The 27,007-nt window shown below is 40.8% G+C and overlaps 1 protein-coding gene across 1 annotated transcript in view; it reads right to left on the bottom strand.

Moving 5' to 3' along the window:
• The window catches only part of abhd17c (abhydrolase domain containing 17C, depalmitoylase), a 39,970-nt gene extending 14,108 nt beyond the window's left edge, over window positions 1-25,862 (bottom strand). The window contains exons 1-2 of the mRNA XM_084063968.1: window positions 24,959-25,862; window positions 2,823-3,002 (exon numbers count right to left, since the gene is read on the bottom strand). Of these exons, the coding sequence (XP_083920094.1) occupies window positions 2,823-3,002; window positions 24,959-25,443 (665 nt within the window). The 5' untranslated portion in view covers window positions 25,444-25,862. The remainder of the gene's footprint in view (window positions 1-2,822; window positions 3,003-24,958) is intronic.
• Between the last annotated feature and the right edge of the window lie 1,145 nt (window positions 25,863-27,007).

Below are 27,007 nucleotides of genomic sequence, written 5' to 3' on the forward strand. Positions count from 1 at the left end.
ACCAATCTTGCAACAATTTATTTTGTCATAAACATACATAACAATAAAAATACAAAATATACATGTATATGTTATTGGTTTTGGCCGTACTTTACACTTGATTTTATTACCATAGTTAACATTTTCATAAACACTTTGTTTTAAATCGCTAGTTTAAAGTGTTTTTTTTTTTTTCAATTATCATGTTAGGCGTTTAATAAATTATGGTTCCATTCTTTTTAAAAGTAATGATAAAGCAGGGTACGCTTCTAAGGCTTCTACTGGCTGTGCAAAGTGACCCGCCCTCGCTGCTCTTCCAGCCAATAGCATTCGGCGCTGTTCCGCAGCCTGTGAATGATCCCAGGATCGCCGAAGAAAAGCAAACCCAGAAATCACGTGATCAAAACAAAATGAAGCTGGTTTCATGTATCGTTATAGGATTTATAAAAGTATTTTTCTCTGCTTTGTTGTTTTTGGCAAAAACAAGCCACATTCAACTGCCCATAACTATGGAATGGATTACCGTGACCGGACAATCACGACAAATATTCCATGCTTTTTCAAAGGTACTGTAAAATCGCTCGTTTTCGCTGGCAGTGGGGTGACACTATTTACTCTGGCAGTTAAAGAGTTAAAAGTCACTCTGGCAAACGCAATGGCAAAAATACAAAATACACCTACGCAGTCGCGTTGCGGCAACGATGCCTTCATCAGGGTGACTTGCGTGTGTCGGGGAAGGCCACCCGCAGCCCCGATGAAGGCATTGTTGCTGCAATGCGTAGGTGTATTTTTTTTTATTCTTTCCATGCATTAGCCATACTACTAAAGGCTTTTTTAATTTTTCCACCAGAGTGCCTTGGTCTTCTTCCTTTTTTGCCAATACATTATGATATTTGGTTTTCAAACAGGTAAACATTAGCATGCACACATTTTTTTGCTATAAAATGGTGTGCCTTTCAAATAAATAATATTAGGTTTACATTGTAAATTGTTTACCGTTTATATTGCCATGTGAAATTTTTATATTCATTGAATTAAAAGACAAGACAATAAAATAAATGGCATTGCAAAGACATAGATGGGTCATACCAGTATACAAAAAACTAAGGTGTACCACGCAACCCTGCTGACAATCCCTTCCATCCCTTGACACAGACCGGCAAACACACCGCAACCAATTAAAATAAAGCCACAGAAATAACCACATTTTGTATTCCTGCCCTTTGGAGGTGCTAAATAGTTGGCTGAGAGTGATGTTCCTGCCGATGGAAACCGTTTCAGGGCCAAAGTCAGTTGACAAAATTGCTCTAGCATCTGCAGGTGTCAGCTCCAGATAATCACACGAATACTGAAGACTCTGTGCCCCAAAGACTGGTAGGACTGCAGAGTATAGAGTACTGAGAGAGAGAGCTACTGTTGGAAACTACCTGGGTCAAAGCACAGGGAGAAAGAGAGAGAAAGAAAGAGAAACAGTGGGGTGAGATGGTAGGGGATTAGTGAGCTGTATTTCACCCATTTTCCCTTATCCTGTACAGTGAGTTACTGCAGCAGACCAGGGAGGTGAGCTCCATCTGCCAGTGTTTTCAGACTTACTGCCTCAGCAGCACAGTGGCTTTGCTGCAGGCCGAAGATAAAACAATAGTGCCTGAATCCAATCAGGTCTATATGGCTTTGTTCCCCCTATAGTTCAGGTCCATTTTATGTCACTCTCTCTCAGTCCCTTACATGCATCTCTGGGAAGATAAAGATCTGAAAATAACAACCAAAATTATGCCCTCTACAAAACATAATGCCCTCCACACACACACACACACACACACAAATCAATACCACCCAATGCAATATCTTCAAATGTTATCTCCAGGAACCTATGGGTAAGGTTGCTGGAGATAACATTTGAATCAAATGATTCCCTCCGAGTGGTAAGATAACCACTGAAACCACACAGCTGTAAATTATATCTTTTTATGCGTGTGTGTGTGTGTTAAGAGGTCTGGAAGCCCGACGGGCCCCTGCCCGACCGGTTCATAACGGCCAGGCTTGTGGCATTTATTTTATTAATTGATCGGGCTGGACTCTGGCTTCTCCTTTTATTGACAATGAAAGGAGAGGAGAAGCCATGTAACGTGGCTTCATTCTCAAGTCTACTGCATGCCATGGCTTGCCACTGCATCTCTATGATTAGGCTTCCCAGTTTACCCGGTTCGGTGGACGATATTAAACCGGTTTGATTTTATGTGGACTAATTGAACTGGCATACATCATTATGAGACATGCTTGCTGACAAGTAAAAACAGTCTACAGCAACCTGTGCCGATGACATCGGCTTCATTTGCTGACAACACTAAATCCATCCTGTATTGCATTAATAATATAATAGGCAGGCAATATGACAATGTGATTATTTAAAGAATGTGCAGTGGGCTTAGTTGGGGAATTGACGTTAAGGGCTGCACTGTAGACGAGACTGTGCAGTCAGCGGTATTGGTTGTTTGTTGTGCAACACGTATGCTAGGCTACAGCAGCTGCTTATGGCTGCTATTGCAATGCAAAAGATGAAAAACTATGCCAAAAAAATACAGCACAAGCCTAACTGTGATATACACAACACAGCTGCAGCTACTAAATTGATAATGGGTGTTAGATTTAAGCGTGGTATTTTATTAGATGTAACTGAGTTGCTTGCCAGCCAGCCATGTTTTTATTCTGCTGTAATTTTTTACCTGAACTGGTTAACAAACTCTAAAATGGGCCTATGGTTTATTGCCCCTTTAAGTTCCTCTTGACCCGGTGCCCTCGTGCTGTTGCCAATCAGTGCGCTGGAGTTTAAGGGTGCTACTCACCTGGGGAAGGCGTCAAAGCAGTAAGTCTTGCGTGTGTCGGGGAAGGCCACCCGCAGCCCCGACATGAGGGGGGAGTGCAAAATGACGGCGGCGCACTCGTAGCGCGCTGCCAGGTCCACCGTGGGCACCGTGCCTATACTCTGACCATACAGGATGATGTTCTCTGGTGTCACTCCGTACCTGGACAGACAGACAGACAGAAAGGGAGATAGAGAGGAGAAAGATGGTCAAGTTACATTCAAAAATGTAAAGTTTAAAACAGGTTTGTCGCAAAGCGACCTTCACGCCGTTTGGTGCCCCCCAACGCATGCGCGTTGACGACACATGCGCACCTGCGCACCAGTTATGTGCACCCCTATGTATAAGCTCTGGAGCAAGATACATACTACTGCAGGTGTACAGAATCGAACAACAAATGACGAGATTATGGGAGTACTTCGGAGGTGCAAGGCAACAGCTGATACTATAGGAGAAGGTAGATTGCAGAGCAGAGATAGAGAACATTTATTAGAGTTGAGAGGGGAGAGAGCTCGAGAGGGAGGAAGATGAGGAGGTGGGTGGGTGTCAGGGTAAACAGGAGATGAAGTGGCGTTTTGGCCACTGTCACTGCAGAAATGATACCCTCCATTATCGGCTGGAGATGACAGACGGAACATCATTAGACAAAACCAGAGAACAACAAGCCATCAGAGAGACAGAGACAGACATGGAGGCTGAGATAAGGCCAACACGCAGGGAGCCAAGGACTGCGGGCATTTCCTCCAAACAAACCAAAAAAACATCTCATCCACATCAAATAATGTCTGGGTGATATCAGATATAACTTATGAAGCTGTCAGTACGCGTTAGCCTGTGTTTACTTGACAGCAAAGTGACGATAGGAATGGCGGCTGTGTCTAGGGTGTTATGGCTGCAGTGAGCAGAGACATGGAGATGATGGCAGTGGCCGAGGTGGGGTGGCGAGGGGCGGGGGGGGATTTTGAGTGAGGGTGGCGGGGTGCAGGGTTGGGGCCCCAAATGGGCCCGTTGCCGGAAAAAAAAGGAAAAAAAGAACAGACCTCGTCTTTTTATTTGACACTTAAAAGCGGAGAGGCCAAGCTGTGACAGCTGTCTGACTTTTACAATGAAACGCAGATTTCAGCTGTCAGGTATGCCCTATAAAACCTGCTGAGAGAGATGGAGAGAAAGAGCAAAAGAATACATGGGGGAAAAGGGACACATGAGTGGAAATAGGAGTGCATGCAGAGAGCAGCACATTTCCCAATTATCGCTCTCTCCCAGAGGACCGGACCCTCTGGGCGGATGGGGGGGGGCTGGCTTCCCTGGTGCGGTCAGCGATCCTCTGGGTGCCTTGTCTAAGGTATGTGGTGGGTTGTACACAGGATGGAAAACACTTTTGATTTGTGACCAGGGCAGCAGTCAGGCTTTTCAGAGGGCTTATCCCTGCCAGGTGAAGAAGCAAGGCTGAGACAAAACAGGCCTGATGGAGGAGGAGCAGAGTAGGGAGGCATGTTCTGTGGACAGCTCCCACTGTGGGGAGGAAGCTTTCTACCAAACCCCTATGACTCCTGACAAAGTGGAATGCGGAGTTGCTGATCAGATATGTTCAGCATGTGACATCTGACCCCACACACACAAACACACAGCAGCACCATATATACAGTTTTACAGATATCCAAAACAGAGGATTCGAACAAAGGCTACTGGGTTTGTGCGTTGTCTTGTGATGAAGTGATCATGCCATAATACAGTGGTTCTCAAACGTTGTAATTTCAAGGACCCCCATAACTGTTAGTTACGGACCTTTAAGTGTCCATGTAGAGCCCCCTCAAGGGACCCTGAGGGAACCACTGCCATAATAAAGTTCTTGGGATAACAGCTTGGGTGTGACCAATCTGGCCTATCTGACAAATCCTGCTGTCCAACTGAATGGTCTTCCTGATACAACATTAAACAATTCACATCGTCACCGGATGGACAGCAAAATAGGGGAAATAAAGAAGGTGCAGCCCCTGAAAATGTAGTTAAATGAAAACAGAGACATCAATATGAATGACTAATCCACATAGTTCTTCTGAAATTTCAGAATCAGGGCTTACATACAGAAGTGGCATGATTGATTTACAACAAAAATTGGGACTGGTCACACGCAACCTGCAGAGGGCCACTGATCCAACTGTCGTGATGGGGGAAATTCTGCAGGTGCATAAGGCTTGGCATCATTTGGTCCTCTGGGCCTCTGTCCAGAGTGCACTGAACATCTGTGCTTTCCCTGTATCTAGGTACTTCCCTACATTACAGTACCTGTAATTGTAGGCGAGTGAAATGAAAAAAAAAGTCAATGTGCTGTGCAGTTAAATGAACTTTTCTAAATGTTTACAGCCTGACATTATCTTTTGGAGCCTGACAGCCCCTCCAACTTTAACTAATTTAACCCGTGTCAAACTCACAATCATGATATTTTCAATTCAAATACATGTTATGTAATAAGATTACAGTTACCAACATTTGGTAATCACTCAGATTACTTGTATTCTCAATGAATGTACGGCAATCCATTGCGCCCCAATCATTACGGCAACCAAGCGAACTAAGAGCCCTCAACATAATGAAATCCTCACAAAAATGGACCCACTGATGACAAACAGAAATCAAAGCTCAAGGGCAGTCTACTTGGAACAATGACAACAGTAATTATCCACCTGCTTTATGGCACAGTGGGAGAGCCCAGTGCCTCCTCCATTATAACAACAACTATAGCCCAGCATAATGTTGACAACAGCTCCTGTGTGACGTGAGTGAATGCTAAACAGACAGAGACACAGTCACTGGACTGGGAGAAGGAGAAAGAGAGGCCGAGGGAGAATGTGTTCAAGATGAGACTGCTCATTTCACCACAGACACAGCTGCAGTAAGTGTCTCTCTTGGGTTTCCATTGGCCATGAGCTGACTGAGCTCTAATAACATTGTCCTGAGCCAAGCGCCAGCCTTTTCCAGCCGAGGAGGAAATCAGATGGTTTGGCCCAACATTTCTTGTGGTTAAGTACAGAGTCTTAAAAGATGAGGCTAGTCCACTTGCCCTTTCATTTCCCTTTCTAATGCCTGATTTATACTTGGTTGTGCACCGTGTCGCACACCGCAAATACGAAGGCTATTTTCGGTGCGATATACATCATTGCAGTGATATCTCAGTCATTATTAAATGTCAGAATGATCATCAATGATTCATTTATATCACTCATATTGAAACTGACTTTACAAACAGCTTCACAATTAAGAATACATTTGTGATGTCAAAAGCATCAGATGAAGACGACCAATGTTTAAAAACGGTGTGTGCGGCCCGGATCGCTAGTGTAATGGTCCGGGCACCTCGGCTACAATGTAGCCTGACAGCGCGTCATGGGTTCGAGTCCCGATCCAGACGGCCTTTGCTGCATGTCACTCCCCATCTCTCTCTCCTCATTTCCTGTCAGCCTACTGTCCTATCTATAATAAAAGGCATAAAAAAGGCACAAAACCTCCCCCAAAAAACGTTGTGAGAGAGACTGATAGATTTGGGGGTCAGTAAGGAAATAATGAAAACAAATTGAACTGAATGTTAAGCTATGAAGCGGTCATGGTGTTTATGTAGTTGTAGAACACTAATGCTTTGGAAAAGTGAAGAGCACAAGAAGGTAAGCTTCAAAAAGACATTAACCAAACAATAACCACGGTTTTGGGGGATCAGTCTGCTGTCTCCACAAGTAATTTCCTAAATATTTAAATGGTTTGGAATTAAATGTAAAGTAGTAAAATTATTGAAAAGAAACTATTCTCCTTCAAGTTTGGTCCATTTAATCATCTAGTCTGTCAAAAAGTAAACTGAGGTACAATGAAGAAGGCTACCTACATAAATTATCACATGAGTCACAGTAGGTCACGACTCACGAATGTCGATGCAACACTGCCACCCCGTCAACACAAGCAGAATTTCACAGTGATTCATTTAGCGTCTCACAGTCACAGGAGGAGAAAGAGATCCAAACACACTGGGATAAAACTAAATAGAATCGTGTGCCAATGCACATTTTGATACTCATAATTATCCTGTGCCGAATAGATCGAACAAGCCTACTATATGCTATTTAAGCCGTTTTGTTAGGCTACAGTGATGTTGCTAGGTTTTCAATGTAATGGGTCCCGGGACCCACAGGTGGTCATTCAAATGGGTCCCAGAAACATTTTATGGGTCCCCCATTACACCCCGCCCCCCCCCCCCCCCCCCCCCCCCCCCTTCTATCGTTTTCTTTGATCTCCAATCTCCATATCGTCTATGTGTGTGTGACTGTGTACATTATATCCTAATGCAGTGGATCTCAACCTTTTCAGGCAGCGACCCCCCAAAATAATCATATTTGAACTGGGGACCCCCCGAGGAAGCACTTGGAATTAGGAGTTCAATTTAGCATTTTATTTAGTTTGACTCAGTTCCACAGATACATATTGTGAGAATAGCAGATCTACAAGTTTTATTTTTATTTTTTTGTAAATCCGATCTACAAGCTCACAACACCTTGCTTGTAGATCGCTTCTTTCTTATATTATTTCACAATTTTGCCTGTATTTATTATAGTATAGTTTGTTGATTAGTTTTGATGCAGTAATAGTCTTTTTTCTTTTCTTTCTTGAGGTATTAAAAATATCTTAAAAGTCCTTAAATTGTGACTTCACTGTCATCTGGGGACCCCCCCAAAATCATGTGGGGACCCCCCTGGGGGTCCTGACCCACAGGTTGAGAACCACTGTCCTAATGTACATTCTATTATGCTACTTGTTGTAGTCATAAACTCAGAATACAGGGTACAAACTACGATATAAAGTTCATAATAATACTATGAAAAAGATAATGTACACTTCATAGGAGCAGAGATAGATAGGAACTAAAGAACAACGACACTTTGTGGAAGGGGGAAGAGAATGTAAACGGAACAGAGATATTTGTTTAAGAAAAGTAGATGTTTGCAGCAGTATTTATTGCTCTGGTGTTTTCTTCTTAAAAAGTGGGATTCCCTTCAAATGATTAATGCTTGTGTCGCACCGAAAATAACGATCTGAAAACAACGTGTCGCGCGTCTGTGTTTCGGCTCGTGGCTCGGTTTGGTGCGCAGGTCGCGGCTCGGTTTGGCTCGCATCTCTGAGGCTATACCCTATATAATCAAAAATGTTGTTTGTGAAGTGGTAATTGACATTTTAATACCACCAATGTCTCCCAAGGCAAGCTGGTTTCATCAGGGTTTAACCCATTTTGCACTCACTCTCACACATTTGCCGTAAAAGGTAGCCATGGCCACACACAACTAAGATTTTATTGTTAAATCTCTTTTCTGACCTTAAATTATGTCCCCTCAAGGTCATTGAGACCAGCAGGCAAACTGCTGCCTTTGTCCCCAGGACAAGGCTTAAACATAGGGGGGATAGAGCCTTCTTTGTTGCTGCCCCCCAAACTCTGGAAAGGGCTCCCCTCCCATGTTAAGCTGGCCCCCTCACTCTGCTTTTAAAAATCTTCGAACCCATTTTTTACTGTCTAGTTTTGAACCCGGTTTGAGAGTTTTACTTTGTTTTATTTGTTTTGATTTTTATTTGTGATTTTCTCTTTCTTTCTTTTTACTGTAAAGCACTTTGCAGGGTTCCTTCCTAGTTCCTAGTACACATTTTACATACGTTACAAGATGCCATATTTTTCCAGACTAAAATTTCCAGAATTATACTATTTTTCACACCAGATTTGACATTCGAGTACAAAATCACTAGATATTTATGTAACTAAATGCTTTTAAAATTCAACTGCTAATCATGTTCCATTCTGACTAGCAGGCTATGCTAATACAGTATGTTGCCAAATCATTTCAAGAAGATTATAGCTAGGTACTGTAGCTCATACAAAATCAATTAACCACTTAACCAACGCCTTTGTCGTGCGTCATGTTGTGAGCTTTTAGATTGTCTCTTACATTTTTTTTAAAGTTGCCTTAATGTCATGCCCAAAATAGATACCAGGTTGAAAGTTGTTACTTAGCACCAAATCCAGGCAATGTTAAATTGTGCAATGTTATTGAGTTTTTGTCATGCACATTTAAATGACAGTACACCTTCAACCCCTACAGTAACATAAGTGATATTCATGTACAATTCATCAGTGAAGTAGAAAAGAGAATTAAAGACCAGTGACTTTGCTTCATTGGACATTTATTAAGTAAAACAAAACATACTTGTCGGGCACTGTTTTAACAGATAATTCTAAATAAGTAAACTAACTGAAACGGTCCTATCCATTTACTCATATAATGTCCCCTTAATAGAAAATAACATATTATTATATTATTGTTCTTCCCATACTGTATATTGTGTCTCCACTCCTTGTTTAACTTATAACTGAAAAAGGCTGTATCTCGCTTCCTAAGCACTTTTTTACTTTGAAAAAATCTCTGGCACTGGGACAACATAGCCAGAAATAATTCTGGCACTCAGTGAGTTAATAAATAAGAACCGAAAATAAGTCAATAAAAATTTATTAAATGTTCACACCATCTGTGCAGCCTCATTTATTCACTGCGTCCGTGGACATTATCATTAATGCAGCCATACAATTATGGTTTCCTTGAGTTTGTGTATGCTCCAAGCATCACTGCCCCATGGAAAGATGCCACGTTTGTCCCTTCAGGATAAGGCACGGGCAGTAGGGCAACTGGAAGCTGGTGTTGCGGTACACAGAATGGCAGCATTATTTGGTGTCAGCCATGGTACCATTTCCAAACTCAGGACCAAGTTCCCTGAGACTGAAATGAAAAGTGTAAAAATTGCCAATATGTTTTTTTTTTCCCTTATTACTGTGGGAGAGAGCAATCATCCAATCCACCAAGCAACTCAAAACAAGAGTGAATACCAACAGAAGAATATTGCAGGGGATTTTGGCACTTTTTGGGGGAGCTACCCACACGGTTCCAACTGTATGAAATACAATACCAATTGAGCATAGCAGCAGATATACTGTACATGATATAGTGTACAATGTTTTAAATTATGTATAATACTGTATATAATATCAGCACTATGACTGGTGGGATTGCGTTGCTCTGCAACTTCTGGTTGTCAAGATGTGTGGAAAAGGTAAAAGAGTAATGATCCAAATCAGCTACGATTTGTATTGAAAGACCGGGGGGGAAAACACTGTCTAAATGGGGGGAAAATAAGCCTGGGTGCCAGCTAACTGGACAGAAGCAAGTGTTTGATGTGAGCAAAACAACTTATTCTGGGCTAATCGGGGGAGTAAAACTTTAGGGGGAGTGAATTTGTTTCAGGGAAAGAAACATTGTGTTTAGTGAAAACACTTGTTCAAACACTTGAGACTCTGAATGGAAATCTACTGAGTGAATGTGCCAGTGAGAGAGACAGTGAGACAGAATGAAAAAGAAATGGAGAGAGAGGATGCCATGTTTCCATATGCAAACTCAGATCAACGTGAGTCTGTGCAAACATCCAATGGAGCACTTGAATGGAAACAACATTGGGCCTAGCACGACATGGCAACCTTGAAGTCAATGCCAATGCTGAACTAGCTTCAAGTATAAGGGGTAATGGAAGGGCTTTTCAGCTGAAAAACATTCAAAGCAGCACCCTATTAGCATTGCAGACTAATACCCTTTGCCAATAAGAGAATACACATACTGTAATACACCTTTATTCAAGAGGTGAGTTAACAATAATGGAGAATGAGATAATGAATCATCCAAGTGCATTACAGGCACTAAAAGCCTGGTTCATGACAAAAGACATACAATAAACTCAAACATATTGTTAGCCATGTATTTTTCTTTCACCTGACAGTCTTTACAGTTCAATAAGCCTTTCAGTTTGATATAACTTTGGCCTTCAAATTCCACAGAAACCAACCAAATTCCAAGAAATGAGGAAGAACTAGAAACTCCAAATTTTGAATGACTTGTCATTGATGAAAAAAAGCCTTCAGTTCGTAACTAACCCTAACCCTAACCCAGATAATATAATCGTGTAATATTATCCACAGCTTGTGGCCCCTACAGAAAAATTTAACTAAGAACCATGTGAGCATCTCAGTGAAGAATGGATACTTTGCCATGTCCCTTCAGGAAAGCATTAATTCTGTAGACATCCTGTCATCAGTTGCCTGTTTGGCTCTGATAAACAGGCTATCTGCAAAACCACTTGTACCCAAACACGTTAAGACTGTAACGGTCTAATCAAAAATGCTACCTTCACATTTGGGCTGATAGCCAGTAGCCACTCTTTTGCTCAAGTTTCAATATTGTCGACGGTCACAATCTTTCCACAGGCAGGCCATCTGTCTCATCTGTGTGCCACAGTCAGTACTTGTGAAGGCAACAATACGGAAGGGAGTGAAGACTGCTCACAATAAGATCAATGCAGACATCCTGTCCTTAACTAGGACTAAAACGTAAGACCACAAGTTCACAAAATATATGGTATGGTAGGGAATCAGGCTAGCATACCAACCACTGTAAATCAAAACCATGAATAAACAATCAGCATGTTAAATGTTAAAACAGAGTTACCCTTCCCTACACCCAGACCATTTAGCCATCATCCCATCAACCCCATATCTGCTGGCAGAGGTCTCTTTACTTATGTACCCAATTAGTCACATTCAGTCATGGAAAAAACACACAAAATCACACAAAAGCTAAAGCAAGGTCTTGAGATATCTGAATGTTCTAATAAAAACGTCTAAGCTACCATCACATTTTGTTTCTATGAAAAGCAAACAATTTAACACCACTAAGATTTGTATTATACACTTTTTAATACTTGAATGAAAATAAATTGATTTAACTTTTAATAACCTGCAGATGCCCTGATCAACACAGACCATTGGTATGCAAAGCACAGCTCCACTGAGTCACAAGAGCTCAGTGGAGCCGGGGCCTTCTGATATTCAGCAAAACCTTGTTTGAACTTCTGCTGACATTAATAAATGTCAGCAGATTAATGTCAGCACGGGGGCATTCATAAGCACCTTTGATTAGCATGACTAGATAGTTGTAGCAGGCGAACGGTTCCTGGCTGTGTTGATACCATGATGCCTGAGGCACTGTCAGGTGTCTGGAGGAAAGATACAGAGATGATGATGATGATACACCAGTTTCTCAGAGATGTGAGGTCCCCTCCAGTCCAATTTCAAACAAGCGAGTATGCAGGAACAAAACTTGTCAACAAAACACAGAGGGGCTCTTAACAACTCCTTGTTCCTCACGAAAAGAGAGAAGGCAGAGACTTGGGAGACTTAAATATTTGTAAGATTTTTATAACAGAAAATGCCCACAAGCTAAACATGACATCGTACGAGTGATGCAGCCGAGATTTAAAGTTTTCATCAGACGTGGTGTCAAAGCTAAGGCCCGAGAGCCAATTATACATTTATCGGCTTTTAGTATGGCCTGGGATGTATAAAGTTGGACCACTATGAGGAGAAGGGAAAGAGGAGGAAGGGCCAAAAAGGACATGAAAGGTCAGAAAAGGGTCACTGGGTCAGGGTTTATAGACTCTCACTTGCACTTGACCTACCTTGTTAACATTTGGCCCTTTGATCCTGTTTGGACAACGTGGCCATGAAAACAAGAGTCACGTTGTCGTCTCGTTGTTAAATTCTAGGAGGTTCTAAGAGCATTCTAAGAAAAGTGAACCTGGTTCTAGAGCAGAACAACAATAAACCAGTCAAGGAGAGCTCTGAGAAGACCCCATGCAAGACCATTATGGTGACTGGGAGACTTATGTGGTGGCCTGCCCCAAATCCTCCTAACAAATTTTTACAGCTGGGAGGGATTATAACTGGCCATAACAGACCAAACAGACAGCTCCACCAAACCTGTCAGATTAGCCTAATTCTTCCAATTATTTTCAGTAATAACCAAATCCATCCCGGATATGGCTTCGGTGTTCTCATGTGCTTTTCCATACGCACAATAGTGGGGTCAAATTAATTAAATATGATTGATAAAGTTAAGCCTCCATCCAATGAATAATTTACTGTAATGTAATTAACGGCACGTACAAAGCCAGACGGCAGAGGGCTAAACCATTAGCATAAATGTTTAGCCTAATTTGTAGATGTCGTACCCTGCACATTTAGAGAAAAGGATGCAGACTGCACTGGGATTTTCCAATCTGGCACACTCAGTGAATATGTTAATACCACACCACACTGTGTGACTGAGCCTTGCAGCCCCAAGGGGCACTGTGGTCTGAAAGGTGGAGTTGGACTGATATGGAGCCTCTCTTCACTGACTGACATCATCCTAACAGTCAGCAGACTGTGACCCATAACAAAAACCAGAGGTAAAAAACAACAACAAAATGATAGGTCAATAAGCGATATATGATAAACAATAACATGAAAGGGAGAAAAGAATGCAGAATTTGTGTTTTTTCACCAATACATTTTCAATACATTTGTTAGAAACATACTAATCATATTTAATGTATTATGTATTAGTTCCTTCACACTGTATCCCTCATTACACTAAGAATTTGTTTTTTTCACAAAATAGACAAAAGATTGATGTATTGTTTATAATAATTCTAGTAACCTCTGTCTGTCTGTAGTGGTAGGTGTCTGTAGTGGTAGGTGAAGCTACCCGGTTCTCCTCAGTGGCTGGACCAATTGCTCTGATTTTGCACACAGCCATTGACCATTACCATCTGAACTTAACTGTGAAGCCCGTTTTTCAATTTCATCAAATCTGAGCTTCTTATTAGTAGGGATGGAGCTCGTTAATTTTTATTGATAATGAGCACCTTATCGAGCCTGCTTATCGAACCGAGCTTTTATCGAGCCCACTATCGATCTTTTTCTATTATTAAGAAAAAAGACGCGGCCCGAACCTCCAATTTTTTATAGTTTAGACATGACGTCATGGGCCGCTACACTCGATAACAGGCTCGACAAGCCTAAAGCTTATCGAAAACCGGGTCTCGATAAATTCATGCCCGGGTATATAATGGACCCGGTTTTCGAGCTCCATCCCTACTTATTAGCGTTTATGTGTCAAACAATGTCGCCTCCCGGGTTGCCAGATCATGTGCGCATATCCCCCCACGGATGCTTCAACCGGGTATGGTCTAGTTGTTTATAATTTAGTCTATACCTATTCATTTAGGGTAATTGATTAAATCCGTTTGTAAGGTTAGGAGCTGATTTTTTTTCACAAAAACCTTGAACCTGGTTTTAACGACAAGCGGGTCAGGCCAGGTTGTGAAAATAGATGTGTTGTAGAGTGTGGGGCAATTATGCCTAAAATTATTTTAAAATGCAGGTGGGTGTGAGTAAAAAAAAGATGGACCGATGCATCAGCAGCGCGCGTGTGTGTGTGTGTGTGTGTGTGTGTGTGTGTGTGTGTGTGTGTGTGTGTGTGTGTGTGTGTGTGTGTGTGTGTGTGTGTGTGTGTGTGTGTGTGTGTGTGTGTGTGTGTGTGTGTGTGTGTGTGTGTGTGTGTGTGTGTGTGTGTGTGTGTGTGTGTGTGTGTGTGTGTGTGTGTGTGGGACAGAGAGGGACAACATGTTCAAGCGTAACATTACAATGGTGGATTTGTGGGAGCACATTTGTGCAATCAGAAATACGTTGGAGAAATTGAAAAGAAGCAGCTAGCGTTTAGAGACAGAAAGGTGTGCAGACCTCAGACACTTGTCATCCCTTATATATTCATGACATTTGCGATTAGCTGGGTTTTTTGTTTATGTGATTTTCCAGGGGCCAAATTCAGCCACAAAGAAATATTTTTAGTCCAACTATGTTGACATCTTGACTTTCCAAAACTGTCTCTCCTCTCTCTCTCTACTGTTGATTTCCTGTCTCTCTGCTCTGGCCTGTCTGAAAAGGAGCAAAGAAATGTCCAGAAAGAAGAAGAAAAACAAAGCCTATCCCTAATTTGTTATTATAAGTGCATGAGGTAACCACATAGTTGCTTGTGTCCGGTGTGCACAAACAAGTTTATACGGGTAGAGATAGCAGAACTGGGACAAGGGACAAGTGGCGTAAAAATACTGCTCATGCAGCCTCAAATAACTTTAAAAAACATTTGGCTTTGGTGTTATAAAAACAATTAAGATTAAGATCCACTTCTCAACTATTGCTCAACTACAAACAAGGCTAAGAAAAACAGCCAGCAAACTCCACTCACTGCATCTGAGAACACCTAGAATGTGTGCCCTTTTTAAAACTTCCAGGTCAAGATCTGGCCTCTTTCCATCATGTATGTTGTTACCCAAGTGTCACAAATGTCAGTGAGCTTGTCAGTAAGCAGCCAGACAGGGGTGATAACCAACAGCCCAACAGCCTCGGGAAGATTTACCACTGACAGGTTATGTCCATTATGAGCTCATAAATTGGTCCTACAACCTAGCGTTAAACAGGGGGCCAAAGGTCTCATTCTTTACACAACAACATAACACTACCCCTCGACTTGTTCAGCTACCAGGAGCAAATCATCAGTCAAGCATAGTGAAGTAGTGAACACTATGTTTGTGGCTGAGCTGGGAAGGGACTTTCCTTTTATTGTTTTGACCATCTCACTTCTACAAACTATTAGCAACTTCTTAAGTGTGCTTAAGTCATGTCGTCTATGCTTACAGTACAAAATCACAAAATCATACTATTCCCATAACACTACACGGTATTTTTATTAGTTACACCATGTGCATTCTTGTTTTTGACGGAGAGTAAAATGGATTCCTAATAAATGACTGCATCATACAATTGAATCACTCTCAAGTTCCTTTAAAACATGTTGACAAGTTGAATAAAACATTGGCGGATAATTCAGTGGTCTGAAAGCATTGGAGGGCTTTTATCCTTAAAGGACGACTTCACCCATTTTCAACCTATCTTCATACAATTGTTCCTCACTAATGCTCATGATAAAATGGTACAATTTCTTTCTACTCGGGTCTGTGGAGGGCTGTGGACACTTCAGAAACCCGTCTACCAGTGACAAGAAGCATTTTCGTATGGGACCGATTGAAAGTTATATCATGAATTAGCCTAGGCATACATGTTATATCATGAAATGTATCATTTTAATAATGCTTTATCTATGCAAAAAATATCACAAATACAATTTACACAATGTATATACACTAGATATATCTCGCCCCCCAGTACACTGACACCATGTTCTCCAACACATGTGACGTGACACGTCTGTGGTGACTTGTGTGAAACACTCAAAACAGATGGAAAGACAGCAGGAGTGGCAAGTGAGGAGGGCAAAGTCAGAGCGACTACATAAAAACAAAAAGTTTATTTTTCTCAAAATCCTCTGGTGGGCCGGATTGGACCCCTTCGCGTATGTGACCCCCATGCTGCCAGTTTGACACCCCTGCTCTACATCATAATACACATGTACATGTTGATTGTAATACTTCAAAAAAACGACAGGGGTTGCAAATTACCTTCTGGCTATAAACCTATATGCAATACATCCGTTTCCTGCTTTTAACTGTCTATCTGTATTATCCCTGGAGCATGACAAATAAAACAAATACAATGAAACAAATTGTAGATACTACAATGAGTAGCAGCATAATAGTAGTCTAACATTCTGGTTGAGCTTTTCCACAAATTAGATCTGCCTGGCCAAGCCTGCCCCTGCCTGTAGTGAGCTTAACTCTCTTACTGTATATCCTATGACATACCTTGGCAGGCATCAATACAACTCGACAGGCAATGTGTTAAGTAGAGCACGACCAATGCCAGATTTCTTTTTTCGATGCCGATTTTGGAGAGTCCCAGACCACCGATTTCCAATGTTTTGACTGATATATTGTCAGACATGTAAGTTTCCAAATCAATTTGAAAAGCTTAGTATTAAAGTTGATAACATTTAAACAAAAAGTAAGCAAATAAATACTTCAAAAGAGTGCTGCCACACGCCGAGATACAATGCGTTGTGAGCTTGTAGATCGGCTATTTTCACTATTTTAAATATTTTTTAAATAAAAATGTAATAACAATTAACTTCAATGAGGGTTTGCGACTGTGTTGAGCACCAAAAACAGGCTCAAACAATGTCAAACTGTCATGATTCTAGCTGCTGGAAACTTCCCATTTGGATCATTGTTGACAAACGAGCAGAACATAGATGTTGTTTGCAATAGGATCTTTTTTCCTTGTCCATCAGAGTGGTGAGGTCACAGCTTCTCTCTTTTTGAAAGATAGCCTTAACTTTTAATTTGTTTGCAGTTATTAATTTATATTTCTTGCTGGATATTAACACACACTGCCAGGTATTAATTAATTAATCCGCCACTGCCAGCAGTTTTACCTTATTTTGAGTCTTTTTGACAATCCACCGTTCTTTTTTTTTCAACCAGGATATAAACAAACAATGTCTCCGTGGGGAGACGGGTCTCTCCTCTTTCGACCGGAACATTTCCGGTTCTATCGTTCTCTCGCAGTCAAGGCATCATTCATAGGTTGGCAAAGAGTGTCCTCTAGCGTAATCACTAAAAACAAGATTTTTTTTTATTGACGGAGATCTCCATCAATGGCAGTCAAGCGTTGGATTTGAAATGACGTAGATATCCGTCAATGGCAGGGAATGTGTTAAGACTCCCGTAATTTGGGGATTTTAAAGTATTTTGTCACCGATATATCGTGGGACCGATGTAGCCTCAAATTAAGTACTGTTCCTGCCACAAAGCAAAACATACATACATGGATTCCACAGATAACATAATCAAACCCCAGCTCAGATTAAAGAGAATTCCTTTTTTCATTCGTATGTTGTATATAGCCAGAGGAATGTTGGCCTGGGCTCAGTGGGCTGTGCTCAAAATAACTGCAAAGTCGACTGTTCATCATTGATATGGCTCTGCAGCTTTCACACCACTAATGAAAAAAACAGACATTCATATGAATTGGCTTAGTAGGAAATCTATCAGAGCGGGGGGAGGGTGGGGGCACACAAACCCACAACTACAGATAACAAAAAACATTCGCACACACCGGACTGTACGTATATGGTGGTAATAATGACATTGATGCCAACCTTAGTAAGTTTGCAAATAATCTATACATTGCTCTACCCAATGCAATGGATGCCTGCAGGATACCCTGCAGGAGTTATAGATCTACCAGAATGAAAATAAAACTGCTTGTGCTTTAGGGCACAGCCCAAATGATTTTCCACAAAATGTAATTAAAACATATTGAATAAACAAACATTTCTCTGCAGGTACACCCTCCGCAACCCATTGAGAGCATAATGATTAACAGTGTGTTTACACTTGTGCAGGCAGATCTCTACAGCGCTTTCTGATGAGTGAGGGCATCATGGAATGTTTAATGGCTGGTGGGAAAAGAGGCTTGGGTCCTGCTTTCAAATGACATTTACACTCACTCTGTCAAATGGAAAATGTATCTGAGGCATGACCAGAGAGAAAGATACTTTATGTCAACTTAATTTTGGATGATTAATGACGGGTCCTCTGCACATCCAAATATGACGGGAGGTTTATTTCACCTATTTCAGAGTTGGAGAAAATTTCAGAAAGTTCAATCATCACTACATAGCTTGATCTGCTTAGGCATTTAGACAGACTCCGCAGTTAAGGGGTCGAGCAGGAATGTAGCTAATATATAGTTGGAATTATGTTGGACAGCAGGGAGACAATTAGATGACCGCATTGTAACTAAGTATTTTATTACACGTTATGCGTTTATTATTTTTGCTTTATTGATAAAAGTGTAGAAAGACAGGGAACAGGGAGGGATAATCGGGAAGTGACAAGTCACATGCAGCAAACGTCCACCGGTCCTGGGAATCAAACCTGGGACTCGCTGTCAGGCGTCAGTGCCTATTTGATAAGCGCTTAAACACTCTGCTATCAGCGCCCACTTTATCCGTCATCCTTGGCAGGATTTCTAAATTGTATGCATTTTACTTGTACACGTTTTTTAACGAAATAAAATATATCTGAAAAATAACCCTGCTGATGGTCATACAAGAGTAGTGAAAATAGCAGATCTACAAGGCAAGCTCACAACACAATGCAACGCGTTATGAGCTTGTAGATTGGCTGTTCATCATTTAAAAATGTTTTTAAAATAATAAAAAAGGAACAGTTTCACATGCAAGGTTTCCGTCCAACGGCAACGATATATATATGTATTTATCTATTTTTTTACTTTTTGTAAATTGCATATCATTTCCTTGCATATTGTTTTCTTGTACCTATCCATGTAATCATTCCCATGAGATTCACGTCCAGAAGGGAAATAAGCTGGCCTCATCTAGGTACTGGACAAGACTGGGGATTGAGGACTGGCAAGTCATGCTAGTTAACTAGGTGTTAGCTACTATTTTCAGTTTTCTTAAGTACACAGCCTGCTCAGGCTACAGTGGTATGTCGAGAAAGTGGTGAGAGAATGGCACCTGTTATCTGCTGTACAGATACAAATAAAGAAGTGGTTGTGAATATTTTTTCTTCCCGCAGGCCTGATTAGACCCCTTTGCCGTATGTGGCCCGCAGGCCTCTAGTTTAACACCCCTTGTCTACAACGAGTGTGATTGTTTTGCTTAATATTCCCGGGTCACTTTACGCAAGTCATTAGCTCACACACTGAAGCAGATAGACTATTAACAAGCAAATAAACATGGTTGAATTAATACATGAACATGTAACTGGATGTAACCTGAAGCGCTGCATATGAGCGAGCCAAGAGCCACTTGCACCTCATGAGCCACGGCTTGGTCAAATTCATTCACTCTACAACTCATTAGGCTAATGTTATAAAAGAGGACAAGGATAATAGGCTACTTTATTTTATCAGTCAAGGTGCTGTATGTAAATTCAAAATGAGTAATTGTCATGGACTGTCTGTTTGATGCTGTGGTAAATAAAAATACATAAGTTTTGCATTGTGTGGCTCAACCCCCCCTGACTACAGCTGAAGCTGCTGTAACTTGGTCCCTCAGTCAGTAACATTCACAGATGTAAAGGGTGGATCTTTCAGTTCTAGCCTAACGCCAACACCACCAGAGGTCCAACATCACAAACTGCTCAAGCCATGTAAAAAGGCACACTTCAAGTGTCTGTGATGGATAGACCAGCCCTCTGTCTTCTTCCACTTTTCAATCCAACAGCACTACGGATTGTGAAGTGTTGGGGGAAAAAAATATAAATTTCTCATTTCACTGCATTATGTTAAAAGGATTTACTATTTCCTCACCACTGAGGCACAGTCAGCAGTTCAACAACCGCATGCAGTTCTCAGGAACCCATTTATTTGAGGTTCTCTTGAAATAATTAGAAAGTAGATGACCATGCAGTTGACGGAAATGGCATTTAAGCCAGGACCATTTCTGTGCAGTGTGCACATACCTAATGCTTGGAAAAGTGGCTCGGTTCCACACACAAAGCACATTAATTCCGTCCCCTGATGAATTTACTCCAACCAGCTTGCCCACATCTATCCGGAATCACGATCTTATGCATTTAGCTACAACTCAGTTTAGGGACAAGAAAAAGCACACTAACCTTGCGTTACAACAGTGAGCTACAACAGTGTCTGATATCTATGTTAATTTTATTTTACAGGTAGAGTCAACTGTCAATAAAAATTGGGAGTGGAATGACCATGAATTAGTGCATCTCACCATTAGACATAGCCTACCTGCATTGTAGTCCTATAAGTGCAATCCTTTTTCTTGTGCTTTTTCTGCCTTTATTTGATAGAGTACAGTAGACTGACAGGAAATGGGGGGAGAGAGAGAGATAGGGAGTGACACGCAGAAAAGGTCGTCGGGAACGGGACTCGAACCCACGACACGCGTGCCCGGACGGCCTACAAGTGAAATCCTGTAGTATATAATACAGTGTGGCATGGTAGCTTTATTTATACGTTTAGTTTATGGCACTACAACTGTCACGATCTAAACTTTTACTTGACGATTGTCATACAAATAATTGTGACTAGCAATTTAATTGTTTAATTTGCCTCCTAAAAATATATATAATCCAATGTGTTAGGTAAACCAATAAAATAATTGATTAAAGGGTTGCCTTTTTAATGCAATCATAACATTGGGATCTGGATTTGTTTTTATCATTGATAAATAAATAAAAAATCATCATAGCACTACTTTTTGTGCCATCTGAGCAAAGTAATTAACATTTGCCAATATAGGTAAGAAAACAAAACTAAAAACAATATTGTTTTTGAGAATCTATACAGTATTTGATGGAGTAAATGGTGCATTTACATTTACATACAGTATCACAAAATATATTATTGAAAGGGCTAGCATAATGACGAGTTGAACAATCTGAAAGAGCCCAATGGATTAATTCCCTTGCCTAAAATATGATGTCTGTGTACAGGTAAATACCGAATTTCCGCGCCTACACACAGTTGCATTCCACAGATTTTGCTATATATTATACCATATATCAGGCGTTTTCAACTTATTGTGAACCAGGGACCACCACCCTGACTATGAATCAACCCGGGGACCACTTGTGTTGGGATATGGACTAGGGTTGTCCGATATTGGCTTTTTTACCGATAACCGATATACCGATATTGTCCAACTCTTAATTACCGATACCGATATCAACCGATACCGATATATGCGGGGATTATTGTGATTAGGGTAAGCTCAAATTTCATATCACACACACCATATACAGTAAGAACTCCTGTAACTTATTTATAAAGCAAAAAAAAAAAAATGTTTTTTCAAAAACCGATACCGATATTTTCCCGATATCAATTTTTATGCTAATATCGGCCGATAATATCGGGAGGCCGATAATGTCGGACATCCCTAATATGGACTAGTGCTTATGCTATGAATCACATCTCTGCATCCCACTGTTTCTCAACCAATAGTCCACAGACTAATAGTGGTCCATGGCATAATTAGGGGAATTATGGGAAAATGGCATCCTAGGCTCATAATGTAATTAGGGCTCCCGTACACTTCCCCTTCTTGAGATTTTCTGTGGAATATCTTGACCTCCGACTTCCTAGTATCTGACAACATTGATATCATCATAGGTCACCAGATCATTTAGTGCAATGTTCCGTGGAAGAAAAATTCACTTTCACTTTCTACATTACTAAATGCAAGGTCAGGGACCACATGCAATACCTTCATGGACCACCAGTGGTCCACGGACCACCTGTTGAAAACCCCTGCCATATATTACTATCAAAGGATCCATATTGCTGAATTACTCAATACTCAGAATTGACCGTGGTACATTCTGCTTACACGAGATCAGCAATTCGTTTCAGCCTCCAAAATACAGCCTTAAGTGTTAATACAATTTTAGCAGGACTGCATTCTGTTTGGCATTACTAATGAAAAACATAGTTAGAACCTAATTAGTCATTACGCCTTCCCTTTGTTTACTTAGTTGCTTTAAGTTTCCTTCAAACAACTGCCTCAAAGAAGAAAGGGAGCCATGGCTTACTTCAGACACAAGATGCACAGAGGAGGAAAGTAGATGAAAGTAGATAAAAGCCTTTACTGATAAATAGGGCATATCAAAATAAAAAGAATGCCATGAAACACTGATTGGTTTCAACCACACTGAGTCTTCCTCAGAGTATGAGTGGAAAGAATGCACACTCACTGCTACATAAAATTAACAGTAAAACTATGTCAAACTTATCATTTAAAACTCACGCCACATTTTAGGCTTATAATGTAACTTTGATTAGAAAAAAACAATTTGATGGATTTGAGGAAGTCATTAGATGCAGATGTCCCTATTTATAGAGAGATTTACTCTCAATACAAGTGAACAAGGTTTTGGCCGGGCTTTACACTTGATTTTATTACCTTAGTAAACATTTTCATAAACACTTTATGTTTTCAATTGCTCGTTTAAAGTATTTTTTTATTATCAGGTTATGCGTTTAGTAAATTATGGTCCATTTATTTTAAAATTAATGATAAAGTAGGGTATGTTTCTAGGGCTTCTATTGGTTCTACCGAGTGAAGACCCACCCTCGCTGCAGTTTTGCAGCCAATAGCAGTCGTTTCCGGAAGTTCAAAGATGGCGGATTTGAATTCGCTGAAGCAGTGGCTTCACAACGGGTCTGGCAATGGGGTTCCGTCCGTCCATATGTTTTACAGTCTATGGTTTGGATTCTCTAAACTGTGGCCACGCCCAGAGTCTTAGTTTGTACAATACTACAACTAATAACAATAATACGTTTTATTTGTAAAGCACTTATTATTTGTCACAAATCTCAAAGTGCCAATACCTGGATACTTAAAGGCAGCTGATAGTGGCTGCTGCCTGAGACACTCAAACCACCTACTATAAAAGTGGAACTTCATATTGCCAAACAACTACTTGCAAATGATTTAGCATAGGCAACCTAACAATTCCACCATGAAGAAAACGCCCAACTACAGCGGCCAGTCCAAATACAAAAAAATAAAAACAACTCTGCTATTAGTTGGGTCTAGAAGGTTACTTTCCATCAATAATATGCAAACAAACCTAGCTGAGAATGCTTGATAAATAATCTTTCATTAGAGTTGTTAACTTAATTTTTCCCTGCTGGAAGTGCAAAGCTTATTAATATAACACAGCAAACAAAATGTTGATCCATATTCTATACTAATTATTCAAAGATAACAGGCTTGGGTGTCCATCAACCAGCCTAAATAACACATATGGAAAAGTGCCACCAGCAGCATGCAGTTAATTAGCCAGGACGATTTTACATCCGCCTACTTACCAACTAATTGCTGTCAAGTAGACAATTTGAGCTGATACAGTTTTCAACAGGCCAAAAATACAACATGGCTCCCTCTATTCGGAGTTTGTGTGTGACAATGACAGGAAGCTAATGTGTTAACCATTTTAACTTTTCATCACAAACTGATTGGCACGCTGGCCTAGCCCTAGAATGACTTCCATACATTGCATGTATTCCATATACAGCCATAGAACACCCAAAAGCATTATTCTTGGACCGGTACATCTCGGTGGCATTAAGATTTGTGGCACTACTCAACCATTAATTAACTGCTGTGACATGGGGTCAGCACTTGTCATAGTAACATTCACTTGAAAATGTGTAATTACTAATTAGTAAATAACCGCAACGAACCAACTGCAATGCACCTGTCAATGTGTGGACTCCATAGTTATGTGCTCAGTGAAGAAGTTGACATGTTTTGTGCTGCTGTCTGTGTGCAGATTTATATTTTTAAGAGAAATCAAGAAAGTCTGTGTGAAACTCTACACTAAATACATGTTTCCAGTCATATCTTTCAAATGGATATAATATGATGACAAAAAGAGCAGTAATTAATTGGGTAAATAGTACACTGAATGTCACAAAATATTACTATGCTTTCAAGATAAACTGCTACACGAAAATGCATTTAGTGTTCTATGAACGTACTGTGCATGGGGTGTACATGCAAAACTCTTACTTCCCTGCCCAGTGTTTAAAATAGTAATGGATCATCATAACTTTTTAGGACCTCAATGGAAACAAGACAGTCCACTGGACTTTTTAGTGTGATCTTTTTAGACTAAGTGTATGACTGTACTCGTGCTGTTTGCATCTCTGAATCTAATAAAATATTCAATCAATCAAAAACACCAACAACGCTAGAACATAGCCTATTGCTAGAGAATTGCAGCGATAGATTTGAGATTGTAGTTAGCGCAACTCGGCTGTGTAGGCCAGTTGCCATGGTAACCGAACTCATAGTGATGGTGGTGTGAAGTCATCTTTATCATGGCCAGTGTTAGCCTGCTGTGCTGACTGAACAGCAAATAGCTAAAAGTATCCCATCACGTTCTATCCTTGTTAGAATGCACTGGCTTAAGGGGAAGCCGGTGTAATTGAACAGTGACTGACAGTCAACTAATCAAATGCACAACTTAAAACCCATAGCGGAGTCCCTCAGGGCTCTATGCTAGTGTATTTTCTGTTTTTTGTTATTGTGAGGAAGGCTTTCGCCGGAAACAGCTGATCGACAAGCTTGTCGATCAGCTATTTTCTGCGAAAGCTTTCCCCGCAACACGGATGCTGGGGTTAAGTCACGGTCCCAACAACAACTCACTTGTTCCTCAGCACCTGCCAAGCCGCCTCGATGTCCGCATACAGGTTCTTCTCGGATGGCTTCCCGCTGCTCACCCCGTAGCCCGAGTAGTCGTAGGAGAACACGTTGCAGTTGATCCTGGAGCCCAGGCCTATGTAGAAGCTGCACATCTGTCCCAGGTCCACGGCGTTGCCGTGGGAGAACAGCAGCGTGTACCGGCTGTTCGGCGCGCAGCGCACGAACATGCACCCGACCCGGTTGCCCCGGCTGCTCCTCGTGTTGAACACCTCCACGGCGTCCAGCTCCCGCTGCGAGTACTGCCAGTCCGCCCGCTCGGTCAGGTGCAGGCTGGTGGCCCCGGTGGCGTCCGTGTGCACGGAGTAGGTGGGCTCCGGGGGGAGGAAGGCCAGCTTGGCCGCGATGCGGCTGGGACAGGGCGGGCAGCAGAACAGCCAGCACAGCTCGCCAAGAGAGAAACCGTTCATCCTGGGGCCTTGTTCTGGCATTTAAGGCTCGGGAGTTACCCCCGATAAGATGTGTTTCTTGTTTAACAAAAGCCCGATCAAAATCAATAAATATCGACTTCCTCCCGGTGCTATTTGTATTTAGTGCCTGGTAGGTAAACTTGTGGCGGTCCTCTGGAGGTTGGAGCTGGGCTGACAGGTGGCTGAGGCTCGGTCTAGCAGCTAGCTTAGCACGCTAGCTGGCAAGTGGCTACTAGCAACTGCACTCACACACTGCATCTATACATATTGGGAGATTTTCTCCAAATAAACGCACGACGCTCAAGTTCACGGCAATATTACACGAAACGAAATGTTACAGCAAACGAGCAGTCTCTCAGTGGAATTCCTCGGCTTATTTCAACCATATCTCGCTATACGTTGGGTTTTGATGCTAATGTAATGTAAGCGGCCATATCTCTCAACACTGCAGCCGAATAAAGGATTTCCGGGAGACCCGGATATCCTGTTGAGATTACAGCTGCTTGTGTGCTGCAGTGATGACGTTACTTTTTTATTTTCTTTCCTTTTTTAATGAAGACAATCATACTCAGTGGTGGAAAAAGTACTACATTGTTTTACTTAAGTAAAAGTATCAATACCATCATGTAGAAATTATATTTTAAAGTCCGGAATGCTAAAATACTTGAGTAAAAGTACAAAAGTATTGTTATCAAAATGTGCTTAAAGCACAAAAAGTAAAAGTACTCATTACACAAGTTTTCAAATGTATATTAAAATATTTTGAAAATAGCAGATCTACAAGCTCACAATGCGTTGCATGAAAATAGCTGATCTACAAGCTCACAATGTGTTGCAGATAATAAGGGTTGAAGTGGTTTATGTATGTTTTGTGATAATAAGTATGACTTTGCAGATTTTTATTATTATCTAGTAACTAAAAAAAGTAAAAGTATAATGTTTGTCTCTGAGATGTAGTGGAGTAGATCGATTGTAAAAGTACTGAACATTGGAAATACAGTAAAGTAAAAAAAAATACCTCAAAATGGTAGGCCTACTTAAGTACAACTTGAGTGAATGTGCTTAGTTACTTTACACCACTGTATACATTGTCATGCTTAAAACATATTAATTCATTTCGTCTGCTGGGGCTACCTTATTCATAATATGATATCATATTATGATATATATTACTTGTCTCCCCCAGGTGTTGAGAAGGATCCAGGTAAATCCACCCCAAATAAGAGATTTCAGCTAAATGAATAGATTAATAAATTGATTGCCTCGAATTTCTGTTGGACTGCAAGATGTAGGCTACTAAAATATTTCTGATTGTTTTGTTAGAGATTCTAATTTCCTTAAGATCATATCCTCCCATTCAAAGCTCTTAAATAAAGGAAAAGCAAGAAATGCTCTGAAACTGTGTAACAATAAATCAATTATGGTTTAAGTTAAAAAGCCTAGCTCTTTCTCTTCTTTTCTTTTCTTTTCTTCTCTTTTATTTTTATTTGTATTATATGAGCATGGTCCTAATTTGTTTATTATTTAGGCTATTGTAAATCTGCAAAACCAAATTATTATTTTCATGATTATAAACACATTAAAA

The sequence above is a fragment of the Gymnoscopelus microlampas genome (assembly GCF_963454915.1).
Source record: "Gymnoscopelus microlampas genome assembly, chromosome: 1".
NCBI classification, from domain to species: domain Eukaryota; kingdom Metazoa; phylum Chordata; class Actinopteri; order Myctophiformes; family Myctophidae; genus Gymnoscopelus; species Gymnoscopelus microlampas.